The sequence below is a fragment of the Lontra canadensis genome, unplaced genomic scaffold, assembly GCF_010015895.1.
Source record: "Lontra canadensis isolate GAN:19392208 unplaced genomic scaffold, GSC_riverotter_1.0 scaffold7, whole genome shotgun sequence".
In the NCBI taxonomy this organism is placed as follows: domain Eukaryota; kingdom Metazoa; phylum Chordata; class Mammalia; order Carnivora; family Mustelidae; genus Lontra; species Lontra canadensis.
This window is the reverse complement of record NW_022631001.1, coordinates 21,316,072-21,338,772: the sequence shown is the minus strand read 5'-3', so window position 1 is coordinate 21,338,772 and position 22,701 is coordinate 21,316,072. Positions and strand designations below refer to the sequence as shown.

Here is a 22,701-nt window from a genome sequence, read left to right as displayed (position 1 = left end):
TTAAAATGTACTTTGGGCCTGAACTGTTCTTACTTTTCCACACTGCATGTGCTTGTACATATCACCATAAAATTGCCACAGAGATATTTTTAGTCTATTAATTTACAGGCTAGAATTCATAGACTATTACTGCACTTGATAAAATCTCAGAGGAAAAAATTAGCCTTTGAATGGCGATTTTAAGTTAAGCTCTACTTAGCTACTTCCTGCTGGATTAGAAAATCCTTAAAAGAAAGCCCACATTTAATGTGTTTTTAAACAACAATCCCTAAAATGTTCACAGTACTTAGCATATAGCAGATATTCAGTACACATATTAAGTAAATGAAGTAGCTAAATGCTTACCTTTCAAGCAGAGATTTTAAAACACAGACAAATTTCAAGGGAAATTTCTTAGCAATTAAAAAATAAGTAAATCCGTTTGGTCTAACAAACCCAATTTAGCCAGAAAAATCCTGTCCTGGGACAATGCCAGCAACCTCCCTCCAAACCTCCACAACTTTTGGAAACCTCAACTCTGTGATATACCAAAAATGATGGAAAAGAAATACATCTCTCTCTTTCCTTCTAATAAACGTCTAAAGAATATCACTTTATTCAAAAGTAGAAGAACCGTAACTGGACATTTTCAACCAAAAGAGGCTCTGGTTCCAGCAATGCTACCATTAATGTTCTACCACTGTTAGATCCATGCAACTCTTGGCACGTGTATCTGGTAAGATCTTTTGCTTAAAGCAACAGATCGTGGCTCTAGTTACGGTAAAGTCATCTTTCTGCTTTGCAGAATTCACCCAAAAACAATTGTCTCATGATTCAATTAGCACCAGTGGGAGTCCCAGTCATAACTCCAGTTATACATAAAAGGTACATTCTTTTGTACTTGACATTTGACTGTAAGAGCTGTATGTCAAATCATTTAAAAATGCAAAAAAAAAAAAAAAAAAACCTAAAAGTGCACTGGTAAAATAAAATCTTAAGAAAAAAAAAAAAAAATCAAACCCAAAACAAATGATTCAACTTACTAATACCGTACAAATAACTCAGTCAACCATAGTACCAACCAGGGGAATCATAACACATTACCCACACATACCTTAATAATTAAAACTGTTATTAGATATAAGTAACTTTTCAACCAATACCTACACAAAGACTACCTCTAAAGAATGAAAAAGTGCATTTTCCTCTTGAAAAAGAAAGTCCTGTTAAGAAGAGCAAAGACACTTGGGAACCTTGGCTGTTAGTAATCCCACAAAGACAATGTCTATTTTTCTTGTATTCATACCTCCCAATCATCCACTTTTAGTCAGGCGGAAGCTGGAGAAGTCCATACAGAGCACAGAATTAGGAGGGCAAAAGAAGACCAAGAGGGAGTGGGGATCAAACACCACCTTCAGGGGCACCTGGTTGGCTCATTAGGTGAAGTATGAGACTCTTAGTCTTGGGGTTATGAGTTCTGGCCCCCCACTGTGGGTATAGAGATTACTTTAAAAAAAAAATTTTTTTTTAAATAAAAACAAAAACAAAAAACACCTTCAAAAATACCTGGGTGGCTCAGTCAATTAAGAGTCTGCCTTAGGCTCAGGTCACGATCTCAGTATCCTGAAATCAAGTCCTAGATAAGGCCCAGTGGGGAGCCTGAATTCTCCCTCTGCCCCTTTCCCTGCTCCTGCTCTCTGACAAATAAATAAATAAAATCTTAAAAAAAAAAACAAAAAACTTTCAGTTAGCACATTCTTTTCCTATTCTACCTTACAGCAACAAGAAATCTAAATTTTCCTGATCGTTTCAGAGTACAGGAGGACTCTAAAGGGGATGGTCTGAATAGACTAATGGTTAGCTACATATCCTTGAAATCAATCTCTCCATCTTGGTTGTCTTCCCTGCAAAATAAAGTCAAAATGGACATAGTACTCCTTTCTTTCTGGCAACAAAACTCAATGATAATCTCTAGAGCATCAGTTCCCAAACTTTCTAAGTTCCTAACACCTTCAGTATTTCAGTATTTTTTCACAACAGCACTAGGCCAAGAAATACTAAGAGTTCCATTTATCAAGTTGTTAGTAGTGATTTGAAAAACTCATCTACCTTAGCTTAAAAAAAAAAAAGTTTTTACTTCATTCTTAAATGATCAGAATTCCGTACTTCCAGAATGCATATTATGGTTATGCAATGCACTACTTCTCAAACCCTGGAATGAAATTGGACACTGCTATTCTTATTTCCTATTTCTCACTGATCTTCATGCAGTATTTGCACTTTGTCACAGCAACCTCCAAAAATCCAACTTCACAGAGACACATCATCCAAAGGAATGTAGCACATTCTAATGTTCAAATCAGGAACTATGTGAAGCTAGTAATTTACCTGGCAACCAACAGATGTCAAGTACTGCTATATGTTCTTTGAAAATTTGAACAACCACACGGTACCTCTGTATGTTGGTGACAATACGCTGGGGTATCTTAGTGTAGTGTTGGGAACATGGCCCCTAGCAAGTATTATATAATTTTGTGGCTTTGCACTCAGACAGACCTAGGTTAGAAATCATATTCTAGGAGTGCTGGGTGGCTCAGCTGGTTAAGCATCTGACTCTTGTTTTTGGCTCAGGGCGTGATCTCAAGGTCCTGGGTTGGAGATCCAAGATAGGCACCACGCTCTCCAGGAAGTTGGCTTGAGATTCTCTCTCTCCCTCTCCCCGCACTATACAAGTGAGCACATGCACTCTCTCCCCTCCTGCCTCTAAAATAAATAAATAAATCTTTTAAAAAAGAAAAAAAAAAAAAAGAAATCAGATATTGTATAATCTTGAGTACTAGGCATAGAAACTAATCTATGCCTGCCAAATAGGAGTAATAGTACCAACCTCAAAGAACAGTTATGACAAATGAGATGATATCTGTACATAGTAAATGCTCAATAAATGCCAGTTGTTATTAAATCATTCACATTTAAACCAAATAAACATTCTAAGCTGAAGTCACAATGTCAAATAAAAACTTATGAACAAATTTTTAGGGAAAAATCATAGTGCTTAAACAATGACAATATAGAGAACTACAGTCTCCTTCAAAGGATGCCATAATGTTGCTATACCTATGACAAAAATGACTAGGTAAAAGGTTTTTAAACTGGTAACTCAGAATATACTTCCAAAAACACCTTTTAATGGACAATCACACTAGGAAAAACCAAGTTTTATAAACTAGGATTCAGCAGCACTAAGAACTTCCTTTTAAAAATACAATTTCACATTGGGGCGCCTGGGTGGCTCAGTGGGTTAAAGCCTCTGCCTTCGGCTCAGGTCATGATCCCAGGGTCCTGGGATCGAGCCCCACATCGGGCTCTCTGCTCAGCAGGGAGTGTGCTTCTCCCTCTCTCTATGCCTGTTGCTCTGCCTACTTGTGATCTCTATCAAATAAATAAATAAAATCTTAAAAAAAAAATACAATTTCACATACAGCAAAATTCGATTATAACAAAGACTTTTCCCAAACAGCATAATAGCTCATTATACCTGTGCTCATACCCTTAGTCTCATAACATGCTAAGAATTTAACATTTTAATTCCAAATGCACTGGTGTATCTTCTATCTCACAAACATCTTTAATAAAATTTGTAATACAGGGGCGCCTCAGTGGCTCGGTTTTTGGGCATTTGCCTTTGGCTCAGGTCATGGTCCCGGTGGCCCTGGGATGGAGCCTTGCATTGGGCTCCTTGTGGGGATGGGAGGGGAGAGTCCGCTTCTCCCTCACCCACTCCCCTTGCTTATGTTCCCTCTCTCACCAGCTCTCTCTCTGTCAAATATATAAAACCTTTAAAAAAAATCTGTAATACAAGAACACTGTAAGTGCTTGGTTTATGAAAGGATTTTTGAAATATTTCATTTGATCCTGAGATATCTCTATTTACTCAGGAGACGAGGTATACAGAAATTAAGTAATTTTTTCTACAACTTATATATTACTGTTCCATGCTAAAACCAGTGTCCTTTTTTTTTTTGAAGATTTTATTTATTTATTTGACAGAGATCACAAGTAGGCAGAGAGGCAGGCGGGGGGTGGGGGGAGGCAGTCTCCCCACTGAGCAGAGAGCCTGATGTGGGGCTCGATCCCAGGACCCTGGGATCATGACCCAAACTGAAGGCAGAGGCTTAACCCACTGAGCCACCCAGGTGCCCCTAAAACCAGTGTCTTTTCATTCTTTCTAGTACACAACTCCTTTCCAAAAAGACTCAGTACAAATCTTGTTGGTTGGACCAGTATTGTTTAATCTACCTGTTACAAGTAGGTTAACCATCACCAAAGGCCTGAAAATCTTTTCCCTGAACAGTAATGGCATTTCACCTGCAGAGACTTTTCATTTGCCAAGTATGTGGAACTGTGCAGCATTAATTAATAATTATTCTTAAATCACATTATGGGAAGATCTATTATTATAGATACAGTGGCTGAGCCCACTGGTATAATCTCTAAGCCCAGAATATTTCTCATTTTTCACTTAGCTGGCAGTCCACTGTTCAACTCTAGATGGAAAGGTAACAGAAACTATCAAACTGACCCTTTTACCCTTTTCTTCTATAACAAGCCAAATGCGGTGGCCAAAATATTTAAAAGGAATGGAAGGCAAGACAACTTGTCTTGCCATCACAGGTCTATGCCTGCCTTTAAACTTGGTCCAAGCAAATTCCAAAAACAATTTGCCAGCTATCTTTTCCCCAAATTCCCAAATTTCTCTCAGATACATATATTACTATTACTTCCAAAGGTATCCTAAAAGCAATTTATTAAGGCATTCTACTTCACAGGGACTACTTCTCTAAAACTTGAACATAAATGCAATTCGATAATTAACTATATTGGAAAGCTAAAGTGTTAAAGAAATTCTGCAGGAAGTCTTTATATAATGTAACTCATCACTCCTATTTTATACTACATTTAAAAATTACCCTTTTAGGAGCGACTGGGTGGCTCAGTCAGCCAGTATGCCTTTGGCTCAGGCCATGATGCCAGGGTCCTGGGACCCAGCCCCTTGTCACACTTCCTGTTTAGCAGGGAGCCTGTTTCTCCCTCTCCCTCTGCCATTCCCCGTTGCTTGTGGATTCTCACTCTAATTTAAAAACAACAACAAAAGCAAAACAAAACAAAAACAAAAAAACCCCTACCCTATTATATGCCACAGTTTGTTAAGGGTAGAGATTTGGGCTATTGGTAAGAAGAGATATAGGCCTGTACCATAACTGCTATAATAACCTGAGTCTTTAGTAGCCACAACATTTACTCTATAAGCTATTATTTTGAAAAACTTCACACCTGGGCCCTTCCTAGAAATGTAAATACATTCGGTTAACAAACTTCTTCAATTCCATTGAGAAGTGAGGAGCAAACTTGTTTTCTTAGAACGGAAATAGCTATCTGTCTTATACAATACCCAGTCCACTTTAGCAACCTAATACGGGCCAAAAAACAAAACAAAACATCTATTTGGAAAACGTCTCTTCTCCAGCCAAGAGCTGTTCCCATATAAAGACAATGCTCAGAACACAGGGGGGAAAAAAAGAAAAGAAACAAAACAAAACAAACAAACAAACAAAAAAACCTCCTCTGAAGGAAGAAATATGCCAGGAAACGAGAGACATGGATCGGGAATAAATAAAGCGTGAGCGTACGCGATCAGTGTAAAGGTTGGAGGCAGCAGGCACAGCGCTGAGATGCTCCAGCGAAAGAACCAGCAGCAGCAGCAGCAGCAGCAGGAAGTTTCAATGGGGCCGGGCAGAGCATGCGCCCTGCACCCGCGCGGTGGCCTTATGTGGAAGGAGCACCACTTGCGAACACCAATAATAGACCAGCAGCACCAGAGAGAGAAACATGAGCAACAAGCACCTTCTTCAACTGTTTCCCCCTCCGTCTGAGCCCCTCCTCCAGCCTACATACTAACCACCCCACCCCACCCTGCAAATGGGAGGGCGACTTCTTCCCCTAAGCCCTGCTGCCAAGATGAAGGGGGAAGGGATTAGAAAAGTGGGGAGATGCTTTTCTATTATTTGGGGGGAGGTGGGGAAAGGGAGGAGGAAAACTATGGGGGAGGAAAAATTAACCCTCTACCCTCCAAAGTGGAGAAGCTGAACCGACTTCGACCCCCAAAGCGAGAATGGAGGAGGACCCCCTCCCATGGGGGAGGAGCAAACCTCCCTACTCTGAGGAAGGAGTTTTGGGGGTTAAACCAGCCCTCAAGGGGAAGGGAAGAGAGACGAGAGCGACTCTCTCGGGGGAGTTCCCACTAGAGGGAGGGAGAGCTGAAGTGTCCGCTGGCCCCCGCCCACCCAGGTGGAGGGAGAGAAAGGGGCGCCCCGAGAAGATGAGCCCAGCCTCCCCCGAGATGGTGGGGAGGATGGTGGGAGGAGGGGAAGGAGCAAGGGAGGGGAGGAGGAGAAAAGCGCAAAGCTGGCCGGAACCTGCGCTCCCCTTCCCCCGCCACCCAGGGGGAGAAGGGGTGGAGGACCGGCCACTGCCGCCGGAGAACAGTCCCAGGGGCCGCCGACCAGCACAATGACCACTCCACGCCCCCAGCCCACACCTAGCCTGCGACGCCCCCACCTCCGCTCCGCGCCAGGCCCAGTGGCCCTAGGGGGTCTCTGCCCCGCCTCCCCACTGCCCAAGACCCTGGGGGCTGGGCGGAGAAGCCGGGCCGGGCGGAGCGGCGCCCCAGGGGAAGGACAGAGCCGCTAAGGCCAGGAAGGTCCGTGAAGAGGAGAGAAGGAGCGTGCCAGGGCCGCTTCCCGCCGGGCGTTCGGGCCCCTTGCTTACCTTCTCCACTGCCGACGTCCGGCGGCGGCGCCTGCAGCACTCGCTCTAGCTCGGGAAACGGCAACTCAGGCAGGTCGAGCAGCGGCCCGTAGCGCTCCAGGAAAGAGCAGACAACGGCGAAGTTGGGGCACGAACCCGGGCAGCCCGGAGGAGCCATCGCCGCCGCCGCTGCTGCCGCCGCCGCCATTTTGAACTGGAGGATGGAGGAGGAGGCGATGGGGGGGTGGAGGGAGTTGGGCTCCGAGGAATGGCAGGGTAGCCTTACGGACAACAGGAGGCGCTAGTGAGCGGGCTCCCCTGTGGTTCCGAGCGTCTCCGGCACGGCGCCGCGATCCCACAATACAACGGCTGTTCGGAGCAGTAGAGAACCGAGTCAGACGGGGGAAAGAGAGGCGCTCTATGCCTTTCACTTTCCGCCCTCTTTCCGCACCCCCTGTCCCACCCTTTACTTCGCCCCTCCCACCTTGGGTTCGCCACTGCCTCGTGTGACAGGGGGAATGAAAACAAGGGAAGCGGGGTAGGGAGGAGGACTGGAAGCTGAAGAGGCGGGACTTTTTCGAGTGGTGGCCAATAGGTTTGGAGGGGGCGGGGCTTCGGGCGAAGACTGGAGGAAAGGCGCTTGCAGGGCGGGGCGAGTGGAGCGAGAGTCTAGCGAGACGGCCCGAGCTAACCAAGGTGAGAGGTAAAGCGCGGAGCCGCTTGGGATCGTAACTCTCCCGAAGAGAGGACGTTGGGTAAGTTTTGGGGGAGCTCCGGGAACTGAAGCCCAGCCACCAGATGGTGGGGGAAGTTGGGGAGCGTGAATAAGAAGCAGAAAAAGGGAAGAATAGGGAAAAAAAACCCGCATGATTCTGGGAGAAGTTTGGAAAGGGAAAGGTAGAGAAGTACCCTTTACTTAGGGGTTGGGATAGGACCTTTGTAGGGAGAAGTGCCTGCGAAGCTTTGTGAGGGGTATTGCTGTCTTCTGGGTACAAGAATCTCAGCCGTGCTGGAAAACAGAGTCTGAGGACTCTGGGGGGCGAGAGCCCGAGGGAACGGCTCTGCTAGTATCACCTGTCTGAGGAGTTGGGGCCCTGGTAGGAGATCATGGTCTGAAGGGACCAACTCTTCAGGCAGACGAAGGTATGAGGGCACAGGGTCCTGCTGTGGTTGCCAAGGTGGGAGGGGAAGGGAGAGCAACGAGGATCTCATGGGACGAGACTTTTTAGAGGGACCAGGGTCAGAGGGTGGGCTAGGACTCCACTAAAAGGACTGACAGGATGAGCGACTTGGTGGAAGAGTAAAACAATTGTTAGAAGACAGGGTTCGACTTCGTTGGGGCCAGAAGTGAGCACCCCAAAGAATCTCAGAAAACCATCAATCATGCAAAGTATGGGATTCAAGGTGCACTATGGTTAGAAGTCTGAGCTTTGGAAGTCAGCCGTACGTGAGTCCTAACAAAAGTGCTTCAGGGGGCGCGGCTCCGTGGGTTAAAGCCTCTGCCTTCGGCTCAGGTCATGATCCCATGGTCCTGGGATCGAGCCTCACATTGGGCTCTCTGCTCCTTGGGGAGCCTGCTTCCTCCTCTCTCTCTGCCTGCCTGTCTGCCTACTTGTGATCTGTCTGTCAAATAAAGTCTTAAAAAAAAAAAAAAAGTGCTTCAGGCCATTGCAGAAGATTCTTCATTTCTTGGAAACTGTGAAGTGGGGGGTGATACCAGTACTTACATCATAGAGTTTTACTAGCTATTCCGGGTAATTGATTAGCACAATGCCCAGGCACATTCACTGCAACTATTTTTAAAACGTTAGTTGCTATTACTGAATAAAAGAATTTCTGAAATTTAGATTGAATTCGCCTATGATTTATATAGTCTATTACTTTGAACCAGAATTTTCTTTTCTTTTTTTTTTAAGATTTTATTTATTTATTTGACAGAGATCACAAGTAGGCAGAGAGGCAGGCGGGGGCCGGGGGGGGGGGCGGGGGATAGGCTCCCCACCGAGCAGAGAGCCCGATGTGGCCCTATCCCAGGACCCTGATATCATGACCTCCGCTGAAGGCAGAGGCTTTAACCCACTGAGCCACCCAAGTGCCCCTGAGCCAGAATTTTCATCGTGCATTTTAAACTTACATAGTACTGGGGAGCCTGGGTGGTTCAATCAGTTAAGCATCCCACTCTTGATATCAGCTCAAGTCTTGATCTCAGGGTCAGAGTTCAAGCCTATCCTTGGGCCCCATGCTGGGCTTGAAAACTACTTTAAAAAAAAAAATGTTAAGGGCTTCTGGGTGGCTCACTTAAGCGCCTGCCTTCAGCTCAGGTTAAGATCTTGGGGTCCTGGAATGGAGCTGGCTCCTGCTGCTTCTCCCTCTGCTCCTCCCCCTACTTGTGCTCTCTTTCTCTCTCCCTCTCTCTGTCAAATAACTAAATTAAATCTTTAAAAAAATTTTAAAGGGAAGCCTGGGTGGCTCAGTCATTAAGCATCTGCCTTTAGCTCAGGTCGAGTGTATTGAGATCCAACCCTGCATTGGGCCCCCTGCTCAGCGGGAAGCCTGCATCTCCCTCTGCCACTCCCCCTGCTTGTGTTCCCTCTATCACTGTGTCTCCCTCTGTCAAATAAATAAAATCTTTTTAAAAAATTTTTAAACTAAAATTTTAAAAAATTCTTTAAACTTTTAAAATTTTTTAAAACTACTTAAAAAGAATTTGAAACAAGGTATGATATAAACCATGTAAAATCAGAAAATTTGTGATTATCAAAGGTAAAATATACAGTATAGGCAAATAACTATATTTGGAACAGAGAAAATGCTTACAATTATTGAATTTTGTTCTGTATTTCAGGAAAGAAACAATGGTCTATATCATTCTTGTTAGCTAAAGAAAAAAAATAATCCTTTTTATCAAGAGAGAAAAAAAATCTAGAGGTGCCTTGGTGGCTCAGTTGGTTAAACCTCCAACTCTTGATTTCAGGGTCACTGGAATTGAGTCCCCCTTTGGGCTCTGTACTGAACCTGGAGCCTGCTTAGGATTCTCTTGCTCCTTTGCCCTCTGCCCCTCCCTGCTCAGGTGTGCGCTCTTTCTCTGTCTCTCTCTCTCTCAAAATAGAAATTTTAAAAAAGAGAAAGAATCCATATCGTGAGTGGAATTTATAACCTAGAATACTGACTCCTAATCCTGAGTAATATACAAACTTTTTTATTTTTTAAAATATTTTATTTATTTGGCACAGAGAGAGCGTGAACATGGGAGCACAAGCAGGGGGAGTGGCAGAGGGAGAGGGAGAAGCAGATTCCCTGCTGGAGCAGGGATCCAGACAAGGGGCTCAATCCCAGGACTCAGAGATCATGACCTGAGCCAAAGGCAGGCACTTAACTGATGGAGCCACGCAGGCACCCCACAAACTTTTTTTTTTTTTTAAGATTTTATTTATTTATTTATTTATTTGAGAAAGAGAAAGAGTGAGAGAGAACATGAGAGGGGAGAAGGTCAGAGGGAGAAGCAGACTTCCCGCAGAGCTGAGAGCCCAATGCGGGACACGGGACTTGATCCTGGGACTCTAGGATCATGACCCGAGCTGAAAGCAGTGGCCCAACCAGCTGAGCCACCCAGGCGCCCACCCCACAAACTCTTTTTAAAGGGAAAGAATTTTTTTGAATTTTTCCAACACTCTTGAAAATTCCATTTTAAGAGATACTACTGTGAGAAATTAAAGTCAACATAACAATGTGAATTTACTTGATGCCAATTAACTATACACTTAAAAATGGTTAAAAGAGTAAATTTTAGGGAAGCCCAGGTGACTCAGTCGGTTGAGTGTCTGCCTTCAGCTCAGGTCATGATTTTAGGGCCCTGGGATAGAGTCCCGCATTTGGCTCCTTGCTCAGTAGGGAGCCTGCTTCTCCCTCTGCCTGCCTGTCCCCCTGCTTGTGCTCTCTCTGTCCCTCTCTCTCTGACAAATAAATAAATAAAATCTTTTTTAAAAAAATTATTAAAAAAAAAAGATTATATCTATTTTCCCACAATAAAAAAGAAAGTAAAGCCTTACTTTAGGAAAATGTCTATGATTGTGAGTTATCATAGCAAAAGACAAGTTTTCATTTAATGTGTAGTAAAATACTGTTTTAAGCAACACTGCTTAAACACAAGTCTAAATTAAAACATTGGTAGAACTCTCAGACTGCTAAGTATGTATCTGTAGACCTGGGGACCTGAAGACCCCAGTTTAAGAAAAATCTGACCTAGAACACATCCTTAATAACAGTTTTGCAGAAGGATACAGAAAATCTTGATAAGATTGTTATTTATTTGACCTTAAATAAAGGACAGATATACAATTATAAATGAAATTACATCTTTGTGAAGCAGAGAAAGGAATTTGTGAAGGAACTTTGATAGAAAGAAATTTCAACCTAATTAAGTTTTAATTATATCATTTTATAACCCTTACCTCCACCCCTTCCTTTCTAGGTTTCACTTTGAGCCATTCCAGCTCTTCACCTCCTACTCTCCCATGGGTTGTAAAATAACATACTAAAAGAAAGCCTTAAACTATAGTTTTCTTTTCTCAATCCTCACACTGTTATTCAAAGAGAGACTGATAAGTAAGGTTAGAGTTTCTCCCTTTTCTAATCCAAACTGGCATGGGAACAAAGTCCTTGGGCATCAGAAAGTTATATCTACCCAAAAGTAAGAAATGTTTTACTACAAGATTTAGATCATAACTTTCAGTGAGTCTGTTCTTGAAAAGAAAATAAACAAACACTCATTATAACACCTCTTTTTGCCTTTCTGGACCCAGAGAAGCTGAAGGTTACAAGAGTCTAATCCCAGTTTATGTCATTAAGTGACTGAGTTATATACATCAGACTAGAATATAAAGATAGAGTAGCCTTAAAAAAAAATCTGTAATTATTTTATTGCTACTGCCATGAAGAAGCCATCAAACAAGCATTAAATTACCTACACTCAGTCTAACTTTATGAATAAGAGATTTCTTAAGATGGTTCATATTTCTCATCCTATTAGGGAAAAAAGAAAACTTGTTCATTCAAAATGAATAGCTAGTTTATTCAAAATACTAAAGAATCTAAAATAACCTAAATGTTTGTCAACAGGAGACTGGATGAATAAATTGTGATTGATTCTTGCAACAGGCTACTATTCATACTAATATACACTTGATACTACAACATGAGTGAATCTCAAAGCCTGTTGAGTGAAAGAAGACAGACACAAAAAATAGGTACTATACAATCCCAGCAATATGATGGTCTAACTAATCTACAGGAATAGAAATAAAATTAGCGGTTTCTTTTGAACTTTGAAAGAGCGACTAGAAAGGTACACAAGGCAACTTTCTGGATACTTTCTATATCTTGGTTGCCAAGTTTATACATTTGTCAAAAGTCTTTTTTTTTTTTTAAGATTTATTTATTTGACAGAAAGAGTACAAGCAGGGGGAGGAGCAGGCAGAGGGAGAGGGAGAAGCAAGCTCCCTGCTGAGCAGGGATCCTCATATGGGGCTCTGTCCCAGCACCCTGGGATCACCACCTGAGCTAAAGACAGACGCTTAACTGACTGAGCCACCCAGGCGCCCCCATTTATCAAACTCCTTAAATTCTAAACAATATTTGTGCAATTAGCAGAGTGTAACTGTGCTTCACTTTTAAAATTTAATGGCTTATCCCTCAATTGTCTCAAATTGCATTGATAAATCTGCCTTACAACAGAGTAACTAATACCTATTTCTGTCTCCAGGACATACACTATCTTTGCATTTGCTACATACATTTTTTAACAGATACTGTAAGCCTGGTAAATGTATATTGAGGGAATTGGATTTAGTTGTGAAGCCAATGTGGGGAATTCCTAATCAGTCATGAGCAAATTTACATCACTGTGTTTAAAGTTCACTTCCCCCCCCCCCCACATTTATTATTTGAGAGAGAAAGAGCACATGTGCTAACAAGGGGGGGGGCAGAGGGAGAGAGAAAAGGAGAGAAGCAGACTCCCCGCTGAGCAGGGATCCCAACAACATGGGGCTCCATCTCTGGATCCTCAGATCTTGACCTGAGCTGAAATCCAAGTCAAGATACTCAACCAACTGAGCCACCCAGGCGCCCCTAGAATTCACTTTTTAAAGAGTTAATACATCTAGATGGGTGTGTGTGTACATGTTATATGTAGAGAAAAAGCTGTTAAGTGTCAACAGAAATAGGAATCTGTGTCCTTCAAGATAGTTTAATAAGAAAATATACAAAAGGAAAAGGAAGTTGTAATATAAACAAGATTTAAACCAGCCTTTTTTTTCTTTTCCTAATGATAACCAAATTCTGTGTTGTGGCAGAATTCTACTCATTGAAGAAAGCGCTTTTAGAAGTGTCTCACCATCTTTTTTTAAAGAGTTATGCGTTAGTCTATTCTTTTGTCTTAAAAGAATGGCTGAGACTAATTTCTCTGGTGGAATAAAGATTTTTTTCTACAAAAATTTATGTAGGAAACTGCTGATATTAAAATGTATTATACCTCATATTGTTGCTATGTTTGTACATGTTTTAACTTTACTATTAGATAATTGAGGGCAGGGATCACATTATGCAGTTTGGTATCTTGTACACAAAGACTTATATTCACTAATGTGGACTAGAAAGGTTATACTGGCTGTTAAAATATTAAGATACTATACTTACATTATAATTGCAGAAGAACTCCTGCCCTGAGGGAGCCTCCTAAGTAATCCGTGGCACACGTGGCACACTGGCTACCCCAGTTTCTTTCTAACAACTCCCAGCAATTGTCCATTCAGTACAGACACAGCAGACCCTATTCTAGAATTCCATTCCCATTTTGATGTAGTCAGTGCGCATGCTGCCCTCTATTTTTTTTTTTTTTTATATAGCCTTAGCCTGCAGTAATGCTTTTTAAACTATGGGTCATGACCCATTAGTTGGTTTTAAAATCAATTTGGTGGATCAAGACCAAAATTATATTAAAAATGAAAAAATAAAAATAGAACAGTGCTAAAAAAATAGTACAGAATATAGTGTATCACAAAATAAGGAAAAGTATAATAAATATATTGCAAGAAATACATACGAAATATGTATGTTTTTAGGTGTGTGTGTTATGATATAATGATATGTATTTGTTGCTGTGATTTAGGCAAAGAGTTTGAAACACATTCCCTTAGCTTTACATGTGGAGGAAAATGAATAAATGAATGCCTGGATGAATGAACAAATCAGATCTTTATCACTTGATTATGACAAAAGAAACATATTATTGGGTAAAATTTCTGTTTTAACTCCATACTCCTAGATGACATCTAAGCATGACTACAGTAGTTATTGTATATTTTTCATTCAGTGGAATTTTATGGTATATCACACATCAGTTCTCCGAGTGCCGAGCAGAACCACATTGCAAAAGTATTTCTTCAATACTATTAAGATGATATTTGGGGGGGAGGGGGTGCCTGGGTGACTCAGTCAATTAAGCATCTGCCTTTGACTCAGGTCGTGATCCTGGAGTCCTGGGATCCAGCCTTACGTTGGGCTCCCTGCTTCAGGAGGCCTGCTTCTCCCTCTGCCCTCCCTCTGCCCTTCCTGTACCGGCCCCTCGTGCTTGCTCTCTCATGCACTCTCTCACTCTCTCTCACACAAATCAATTAAAAAAAAAAAAAAAAACAGGTGACATTTGGATATCATTAAATTGGTGAGTCATTAAGTTGTGTCAAAATCTTTAAGTTGCAGGGCGCCTGGATGGCTCAGAGGGTTAAAACCTCTGCCTTCGGCTCAGGTCATGATCCCAGGGTCCTGGGATCGAGCCCCACATCGGGCTCTTTCCTTGGTGGGGAGCCTGCTTCCTCTCTCTCTCTGCCTGCCTCTCTGCCTACTTGTGATCTCTCTCTGTCCAATAAATAAATAAAATCTTAAAAAAAAAACTTTAAGTTGCAAGTGAAGGATAAACAGGCTTAAACAATAAAGGAAATGTATTACCTTACATAATGAAAAGACCAATGGTATGGTAGCTCATGCTTGAGGTATGGTCTGATCAGGTGGTAACTGTCCTAGTACGTCTCTCTGTGTTACCTTCCTCTGCATGGGCTGAATTTTCAGACTGATTTCCCTTTTGGTACTGACAGTTTTAAGGTACCCTTCTATATTCTATCCATCCCAGCCTCAGTATCTCAGAATTTCCCCCAAAAAGTCCCCAAACTGACACTGATTGGTACGTCTCAGCTCACATATTCAACCATTCAGCTGGTGTGACCAGTGTAGAAAGTGAAATTGAATGTACTCAATGCATTAGCCTAGGTCAGTGCTTCATTCCTAAAGCTAGAGTTTATCAAAACCACAAGGAGGGGGTGCTTAACTGGGTGGCTCACTCATTAAGCAGCTGCCTTCAGCTCAGCTCCCATCATGATCTCAGGGTCCTGGGATGGAGCCCCACATAAGCAGGGAACCCGCTTCTCCCTCCCCTCCCCACTTGTGCGTGCTCTCGCTCTCTCTCTCAAATAAATAAGATCTTCAAAAAAACACAAGGAGTCAATGCATCAAGGCCCTAATACACATGAAGCAAAACCTGACAGAATTGAAAGGAGAAATAGAGAATTCAGCAATGATTTTTGGAGACTTCAATGATGGTCTCTAGGAAAACTAAGAAGAATGCCAACAACAACAAAAGCTTGAACTATACTATACAATAACTAGACCCAACACACACCTATGGACACTGGACAACAATAGTGAATACGCATTTTTCTCAAGTGCACATGGAAAATTCTCCAAGATAAACCGTGTGCTAGGGCATAAAAAAGAAGTCTCAACACATTTAAAAGTGTCGAAATTATAAACATGTTCTCTAAACATGGAGTTAGACCAGAATGAAAAACAGAAGAAAATTTGGAAGATTCATTTATATGTGGATACTAAGTGACACACAAGCAAATCATCAGTGGTTCAAAGAAGAAATCTAAAGGAAAATTAGAAAATACTTTTAGATAGATAAAACTGAAACATAAAATATTAAAATGTAGGGGATGCACCTAAAGCACTCCTTAAAGAAAAATATGCGCCTGTATGTAAATACTTATATTTTAAAAGAAGACTTGTATTAAAAAAGATAGCATAACTTTCCATCTTCAAAAAACTGAAAAAAAGTGAGGCACCTGGGTGGTCAGTCGGTTAAGTGTCTGCACACATGCACACACACACGTGCTCTCTCTCTAAAAATAAATAAATAAATATTTTTAAATGAATATAAGATAAAAATAGAAATAAAAAATAGAAAAATAGAAATAAAAAGTAAGATTTTATTTATTTATTTGACAGAGAGACACATTGAGAGAGAGAACATAAGCTGGGAGTGGGAGAGGGAGAAGCAGGCTTTCTGCTGAGCAGGGAGCCCAATCTGGGGCTCAATTTCAGGACCCTGGGATGACCTGAGCCAAAGGCAGATGCTTAATGACAGAGCCGCCCAGGCACCCCTAAATAAATCTTTAAAAAAAAGACAATCAGTGAAAACTGAACATGGACCAGGTATTATATGCTATTAAAGATTGTCGTGTTTATTTTAAAGTCCTAAAATAAGCCCTTATTTGCTAAACATAGATAATTAAGTATTCACAAATGAAATGATATGCTGCTTCAGATTTGCCCTACCCCCCAAAAGTGGAGGGAAATGCATCAAAATTTAAGAATGGAAAAAAGCTGGTAACCATTGAAGCTGGACAAAGAAGACCTGAAGGCTCATATTATTTTCTCTCTTTTTGTGTATTTGTGAAGCTGTCTAGCAAACAAAAATTAACTTTTTGTAAAAATCACATGAAAGTGCTGTATTCTATCTAAAATAGTAACTAATTTATTCATTCAACATACATACAAGAAGTGCCTGTTGTATGCACCAAGCATCATTCTAGCTCCTGGGAATACAATAGTGAATAAAGCAGAAGGAATTCCTGCTCTCACAGATCTTACAGTCAAATGGAGAAGACTGGCAAAGAATATATAGTTTCACACGGTAAACATTCTGAAGAAAAATAAAGTGTGCAGTGGATAAAAGAGTATTGTGGGGAGGCTATTCTAGATAGGACAGTGAGGAAAGTTCACTCTGAGGACCCAACTATTTTTTTAAATTTTTAAATTTTTTTTATTAACATATAACGTATTATTGGCCCCAGGGGTACAGGTCTGTGAATCTCCAGGTTTACACACTTTGCAGCACTCACCGTAGCACATAACCTCCCCAATGTCCATAACCCAACCACCCTCTCCCTACTCCCCTCCCTGCCAGCAACCCTCAGTTTGTTTTGTGAGATTAAGAGTCTCTTATGGTTTGTCTCCCTCCCGATCCCATCTTGTTTCATTTATTCCTTTCCTACCCCCGCAAACCTCCCACATTGCCTCTCAACCTCCTCATATCAGGAAGATCATATGATAATTGTCTTTCTCTGATTGACTTATTTCGCTAAGCATAATACCCTCTGGGGACCCAACTTTTGAGAGTACACTTAACTGAGTCAGACAGAGAGCCATAGGAAGATTGAGGGAAGCAGCATTCCAGGCAGAAGAAAGGTACAAACCCAGAATATGGGAAAGTCTAAAATGCTTTATATAAAACTCTAGAAAAATGTATACAAAACTGTTCTCAGTGATTCTCTCCAGAATAATCTCTAAAGAGCACATTTTGTTTTTTAACTTTTTCTATTTGAGATTTATTCATTGGTGTGCCTGGTGGCTCAGTTGGTTATGCCTCTGCCTTCAGCTCAGGTCATGATCTCAGGGTCTGGTGATCGAGCTCCACATTGAACTTCCTGCTCAGCAGGGAGCCTGCTTCTCCCTCTCCTCCCTGCTCTTCCTCTCTCTCAAATAGATATAAAATCTTTTTTAAAAAACTGGACGAAAGCAAAATAAACGCAAGATAAATGGAAGGAAATAATAAAGATAAGCATAGATATTAATGAAATAGAAAGTAGAAAGATAGGGAAAAGCAACAAATCCAAAAATTGATACTTTGAAAATAACCACAAATTTGACACATCTTTAGCTAGACAGGCCAAGATGAAAATAGAAAAGTCAAGTAACTAAAATCTGATATGAACAAGAGGACATAACTATCTATAGTAATTTTAAAAAGGATTATAAAGGAACATTATAAATAACTGTATGCCTACCAGTTAGATAATCTAAAAGAAATTAACAAATTTCTAGAACAACAAGAACTACTGAAACTCAAGAAAATCTGGATAGAATTATAACTAGTAAAAAAGATTGAATTAGGAGTTTAAACCGCCCCCTCACCTGCCCCCAACAAAAGACCAAGAAAGACACCAAGAGTGCTAATGCACTGAGAAAATGCCATGTGTTTTAAAAAAAAAAGAAAGAAAGAAAAGAAAAAAAAAAGCAAGGAGGAATCCATATGCAAGCCAGGAAGAGCGGTCTCACCAGATATCCTGCTGGTACCTTGATCGTGGACTTCTAGCCTCCAGACTGAGAAAATTTCTGTTTTTTTAAGCCGCTCAGTCTGCCATATTTTGTTATGGAAGCTTTAGAAGGCTAACACAGGTGTTTCTCAGTACCCATAACAACTCTTTATACTTCCCTTATACCACTTTTTAAAAGTTACTTCATATTAAAAAAAATTATCTTAAAAAATTAGTTATTTGGGGGCACCTGGGTGGCTCAGTGGGTTTAAGCCTCTGCCTTCGGCTCAGGTCATGATCCCGGGGTGCTGGGATGGAGCCCCGCATCAGGCTCTCTGCTCAGTAGGGAGCATGTTTCCTCCTCTCTCTCTGCCTGCCTCTCTGCCTACTTGTGATCTCTGCCTGTCAAATAAATAATAAAATCTTAAAAAAAAAATTAGTTATTTGTATATGTCTTCTCCCCCCTGCATGTTATTCTTTGTACTTAGTCACTTGCCTAGACTAAATCTGTGATTTCTATCTCCCATGCAATGTGTGGCCACCAGGATTTGTATTTAATTTTTATTCATTTTTTTAAAGTTTATTATTATTATTTTATTCATTCATTCATTCATTCATTCATTCATTTTTTCCCATCTATTTTTTAGTAATCTCTATACCTAACATGGGGCTCGAACTTATGACCCTGAGATCGAGAGTCGCATGCTCTTCCAAATGAGCCAGGCACCCCTTTAATTTCTATTCTTGTTTTTTTTAAGCTTGGTTTCCTAGGGGTCTCCTCTGTGTCTGTATTACTTAGTGTTCAGTCAAAGAAAGATTGTGATCAAACACCTTAAGCCAATAAGACTTTCACTCTCAGGTGCCTGGGTGGCTCAGTGGGTTAAGCCTCTGCCTTCGGCTCAGGTCATGATCTCAGGGTCCTGGGATCAAGTCCCACATCGGGCTCTCTGCTCGGCAGAGAGCCTGCTTCCTCCTCTCTCTCTCTCTCTCTCTCTCTCTCTGCCTGCCTCTCTACCTACTTGTGATCTCTCTCTCTCTCTCTCTGTCAAATAAATAAATAAAAATTCTTTAAAAAAAAAAAAGACTTTCACTCTCTACTGGTGGGTCAGTGTGTGCACTGAGGAGTACGTGCAATGTTCAGACTGTTTCCATTTCTTGTCTGTCTTTTACATTGTTCTAAGTCCTCTTGAGCCATCTTGCTTCTCAATTTTGCATCTGCTGTTGGCTCCACGGGCTAGAATGTTTGCATGATTTAGGCCTCCTTGGTTTTTGCCTTTGATACATACACTCACAGCATTTGGTCCACTCTGGATATGTGGAAAGCTCATCAAGTCCCTATGGCTATGTCAGCTCTGAGAAATTCCTGTTAAATCCCTGCCTGCTCTGCAAATCCATCGCTTGCTCCAAACAGGCCCACAATAGCAATGAAGCAGAGCCACCTGCCATCCATATTTGTTTGTCGCTGAGATCACCAATTTAATATATAAGGCTCTAAATCAATCAAGCCTCCTCTGGCCAAAGCAACGAGAGTGTTGTTGATTTTCATGTCCTGCCTTAACCAAGTTGAACCTCTGTGCCAGCTGAACTGATTGAAGGCATGACAGTAACCCCAGGCAGGAACAACATGCCTGTCCTCCAAAATTCAGTGGTTTTCATAAAGAAGGACTTCTCAGCTTGTAGTATGCCTTTATTATTATTTCTAGAGTATCAAGTTATTATTTTGAAAGGTTTATCCAGCTTTATACTTGCTTGTTGGAGAAAGGATGTGTAAACCTCCTCACTCCATCATGCTGAAGTAAATCTTTTAATTTTCTCTCTCAAAATATCAAGAAGTAATGTAGTATCTAGTTTCCATAGTTAAATGATTCAGGATCTCAGGAGTTAATATTTTACTTTTTAGACCTCTAGAGAAGTCACAACCACAAAATGACAAAGATGCTTCTTAACTCATAGGGGACCAGGGTTTACTGCATTTTGTATATAGTATTATATTTTAAAAGACATTTTTGTGTATACTATAGCTCCTATATTTTGGAGTTGTTTCAATCTTACTTCATAACATATTTTTCTTTTAATTTCAGAGTTCAGTTGAGTTCCTTATGTCCTCCCCTGAAATTGCTTCCCTATCATGGGGGCAAATGAAAGTACAAGGCTCTACTAAAACCTATAAGGACTGCAAAGTGTGGCCAGGGGGAAGTCGGGCTTGGGATTGGAGAGAAACAGGAACTGAGGTAAGCTGTTAGTGTTCGGTTAACACTGCATAAGGCTGACCAAGTGATTTCAAACGTCCTAAGCCATAATGACCAAGTGAACAGTAACTTTTCCTTTTATTCCTCTCTCTCTCTCAATATAATGCACATACCAGTAACTCACTCTATTATTTTTTTTTTTTCAAAGAGTTTATTTATTTATTTATTTGAGAGAGAGTGAGTGAGCCAGAGAGCAAACAGGCACAAGCAGGGGAAGGGACAGAGGGAGAGGGAGAAGCAGACTCTCCACTGAGCAGATAGCCCCATGCAGGCTCCCTCCGGAGACTCCAGGATCATGACCTGAGCTGAAGGCAGGCATTTAACTGAGCCACTCAAGTGCCCCTAACTCACCCTTTTAAAGTATGCAATTCAATGGACTTTTTATTGGCATAAACTTGTGCAGTAGCTACCAATGCTAATTCCAGAATACACTTACCACCTCAAAAGGAAAACTCATAACCACAAGCAGCTACTCACCTTTCTTCCCTTTCTGCTCTCCCCTCAACTCCTGCAACTACTAATCTACTTTTCTTTTTTTAAGATTTTATTTTTTTAAGTAATCTCTACGCCCAATGTGAGGCTCAAACTGAAAACCTGAGATCAAGAGTTGCATGCTCTTCCAACTGAGCCAGCCAGGCTCCCCTAATCTACTTTCTGTTGCTATAGATGTGCTTGTTCTAGACTTTTATTATGAATAGAATCCTTCAGTTCTCTTAGGTATATACCTAATATTGGAAATGCCAGTCATATGACAAGTCTAGATTTAATCTTTTGAGGAACTGCCAAGTTTTTTTTCCAAAGCAAATGCACTGTTTTACATTTTAGATTGTAGGAATTATGAAGGTTCCAATTTTTCTAAATCTCTCCTCACTGACACTTGGTATTGTTTGTTTTGTTTTTATTATATATCATCTTGGTGGTTGTGAAATGTTATCTCATTGTGGTTTGAACTTGCATTTCCCTTATGTTATACTTCCTCCAGGATTCTCATTGTGCCATACCCAAGGTAGAGGTTGGGTGAAAGAAGAGAGCCCCTAGCTCTTGACCACATTCACTTAGGATTTAGTCTCAGCCACAGACAGCTGGGGGCAGAATGAAAAACGCTTAAGTCCTGTTTTTCCCAGGAACAAAGCCTTCCAGCAGGTAGCTGAGAGGGGAAACAATTCTGTGTTCTGGGCCATAGCAGTCTGGAATGGAGTGTCCACCTCACTAAGCTAGGAGCAGGGTTGCAGGGCGGGTGAGGGTGGGGTGTCAGGCCGCATTCTTTCTGAAAAACCACAAATACTCACCTTTCCTACCAAATATTTATAAATTTTCCCGAAGAGATGTTTCTTCATTTGCTGTTTGTTCCTAGGATAAAATTTTTTAATTTTTTATTTTTTGATTGGGGTGGGTATAAAATTTGTTTTTTGTGGGTTTTTTTAGTTTTTCTTTGTTTCTTTTAATAATTTTCATTTTGGAGCAGGTCATGGAGCTCTTCATGCTATAGTGATAGAAGTTGATCCTTCAGTTTTGAAAGATAATTTTACTTGATATATAATTCTTGATTAAAATTCTTGTTCTTGGGGTGCCTGGGTGGCTCAGTGGGTTAAGCGTCTGCCTTCGGCTCAGGCCATGATCCCCGGGTCCAGGGATCAAGCCCCGCATCGGGCTCTCTGCTTCATCCTCTCTCTCTCTGCCTGCCTCTCTGCCTACTTGTGATCTCTGTCTGTCAAATAAATAAAATCTTTTTGAAAAATAAAATAAAATAGAATTCTTTTTCTTTTAGCACTTTGAATATGTCATCCCACTTTTTGGGCTTCATTGGTTACTAATGAGAAACAACTATTAAAGTTTCCTTGACTTGACAAGTCATTTCTCTCTTGCTGCTTTCAAAGTTCTTTGTCTTTTGCTTTTGACAATTTCACTGTGATGTGTCTACACATGAATCACTTTGAATTTATCCTACTTGGAATATGTTGAACTTTGTGGATGTGTACAATGTTTTTCATCAGATTTGGGGAATTTTCAGTCATTCTTCAAATATCCTTTCTGCCCCTCTGTCTCTCCTCTCCTGTAATACCCATTATGAGTATATTGTATGTTAAATGATAGTCCCTCAGGTGCCTGAGGCTTTGTTCATTTTCTTCTCTTTCCCTTTTTTCTCAAATTGCTAGTCTCAGTTGATTATTTTTCAGTTTTGCTGATTCTTACCTACTATTGAGCCTTTTTAGTGAAATTGTCACTAAAATTGTCACTTG

At 41.1% G+C, this 22,701-nt stretch overlaps 2 protein-coding genes across 3 annotated transcripts in view; one reads left to right on the top strand and one right to left on the bottom strand.

Annotated features, from left to right (window-relative positions):
- The window catches only part of RSF1 (remodeling and spacing factor 1), a 156,716-nt gene extending 149,509 nt beyond the window's left edge, over positions 1-7,207 (bottom strand). The window contains exon 1 of one of the 2 annotated variants that reach the window (XM_032852988.1): positions 6,808-7,207. In XM_032852988.1, the coding sequence (XP_032708879.1) occupies positions 6,808-6,994 (187 nt within the window). In that variant the 5' untranslated portion in view covers positions 6,995-7,207. The remainder of the gene's footprint in view (positions 1-6,807) is intronic. The other variant, XM_032852987.1, reaches the window with a different exon arrangement.
- A 254-nt stretch (positions 7,208-7,461) lies between these two features.
- The window catches only part of AAMDC (adipogenesis associated Mth938 domain containing), a 38,397-nt gene continuing 23,157 nt past the window's right edge, over positions 7,462-22,701 (top strand). The window contains exons 1-2 of the mRNA XM_032852986.1: positions 7,462-7,541; positions 20,294-20,443. Coding sequence (XP_032708877.1) covers positions 20,312-20,443 — 132 coding nt within the window. The 5' untranslated portion in view covers positions 7,462-7,541; positions 20,294-20,311. The remainder of the gene's footprint in view (positions 7,542-20,293; positions 20,444-22,701) is intronic.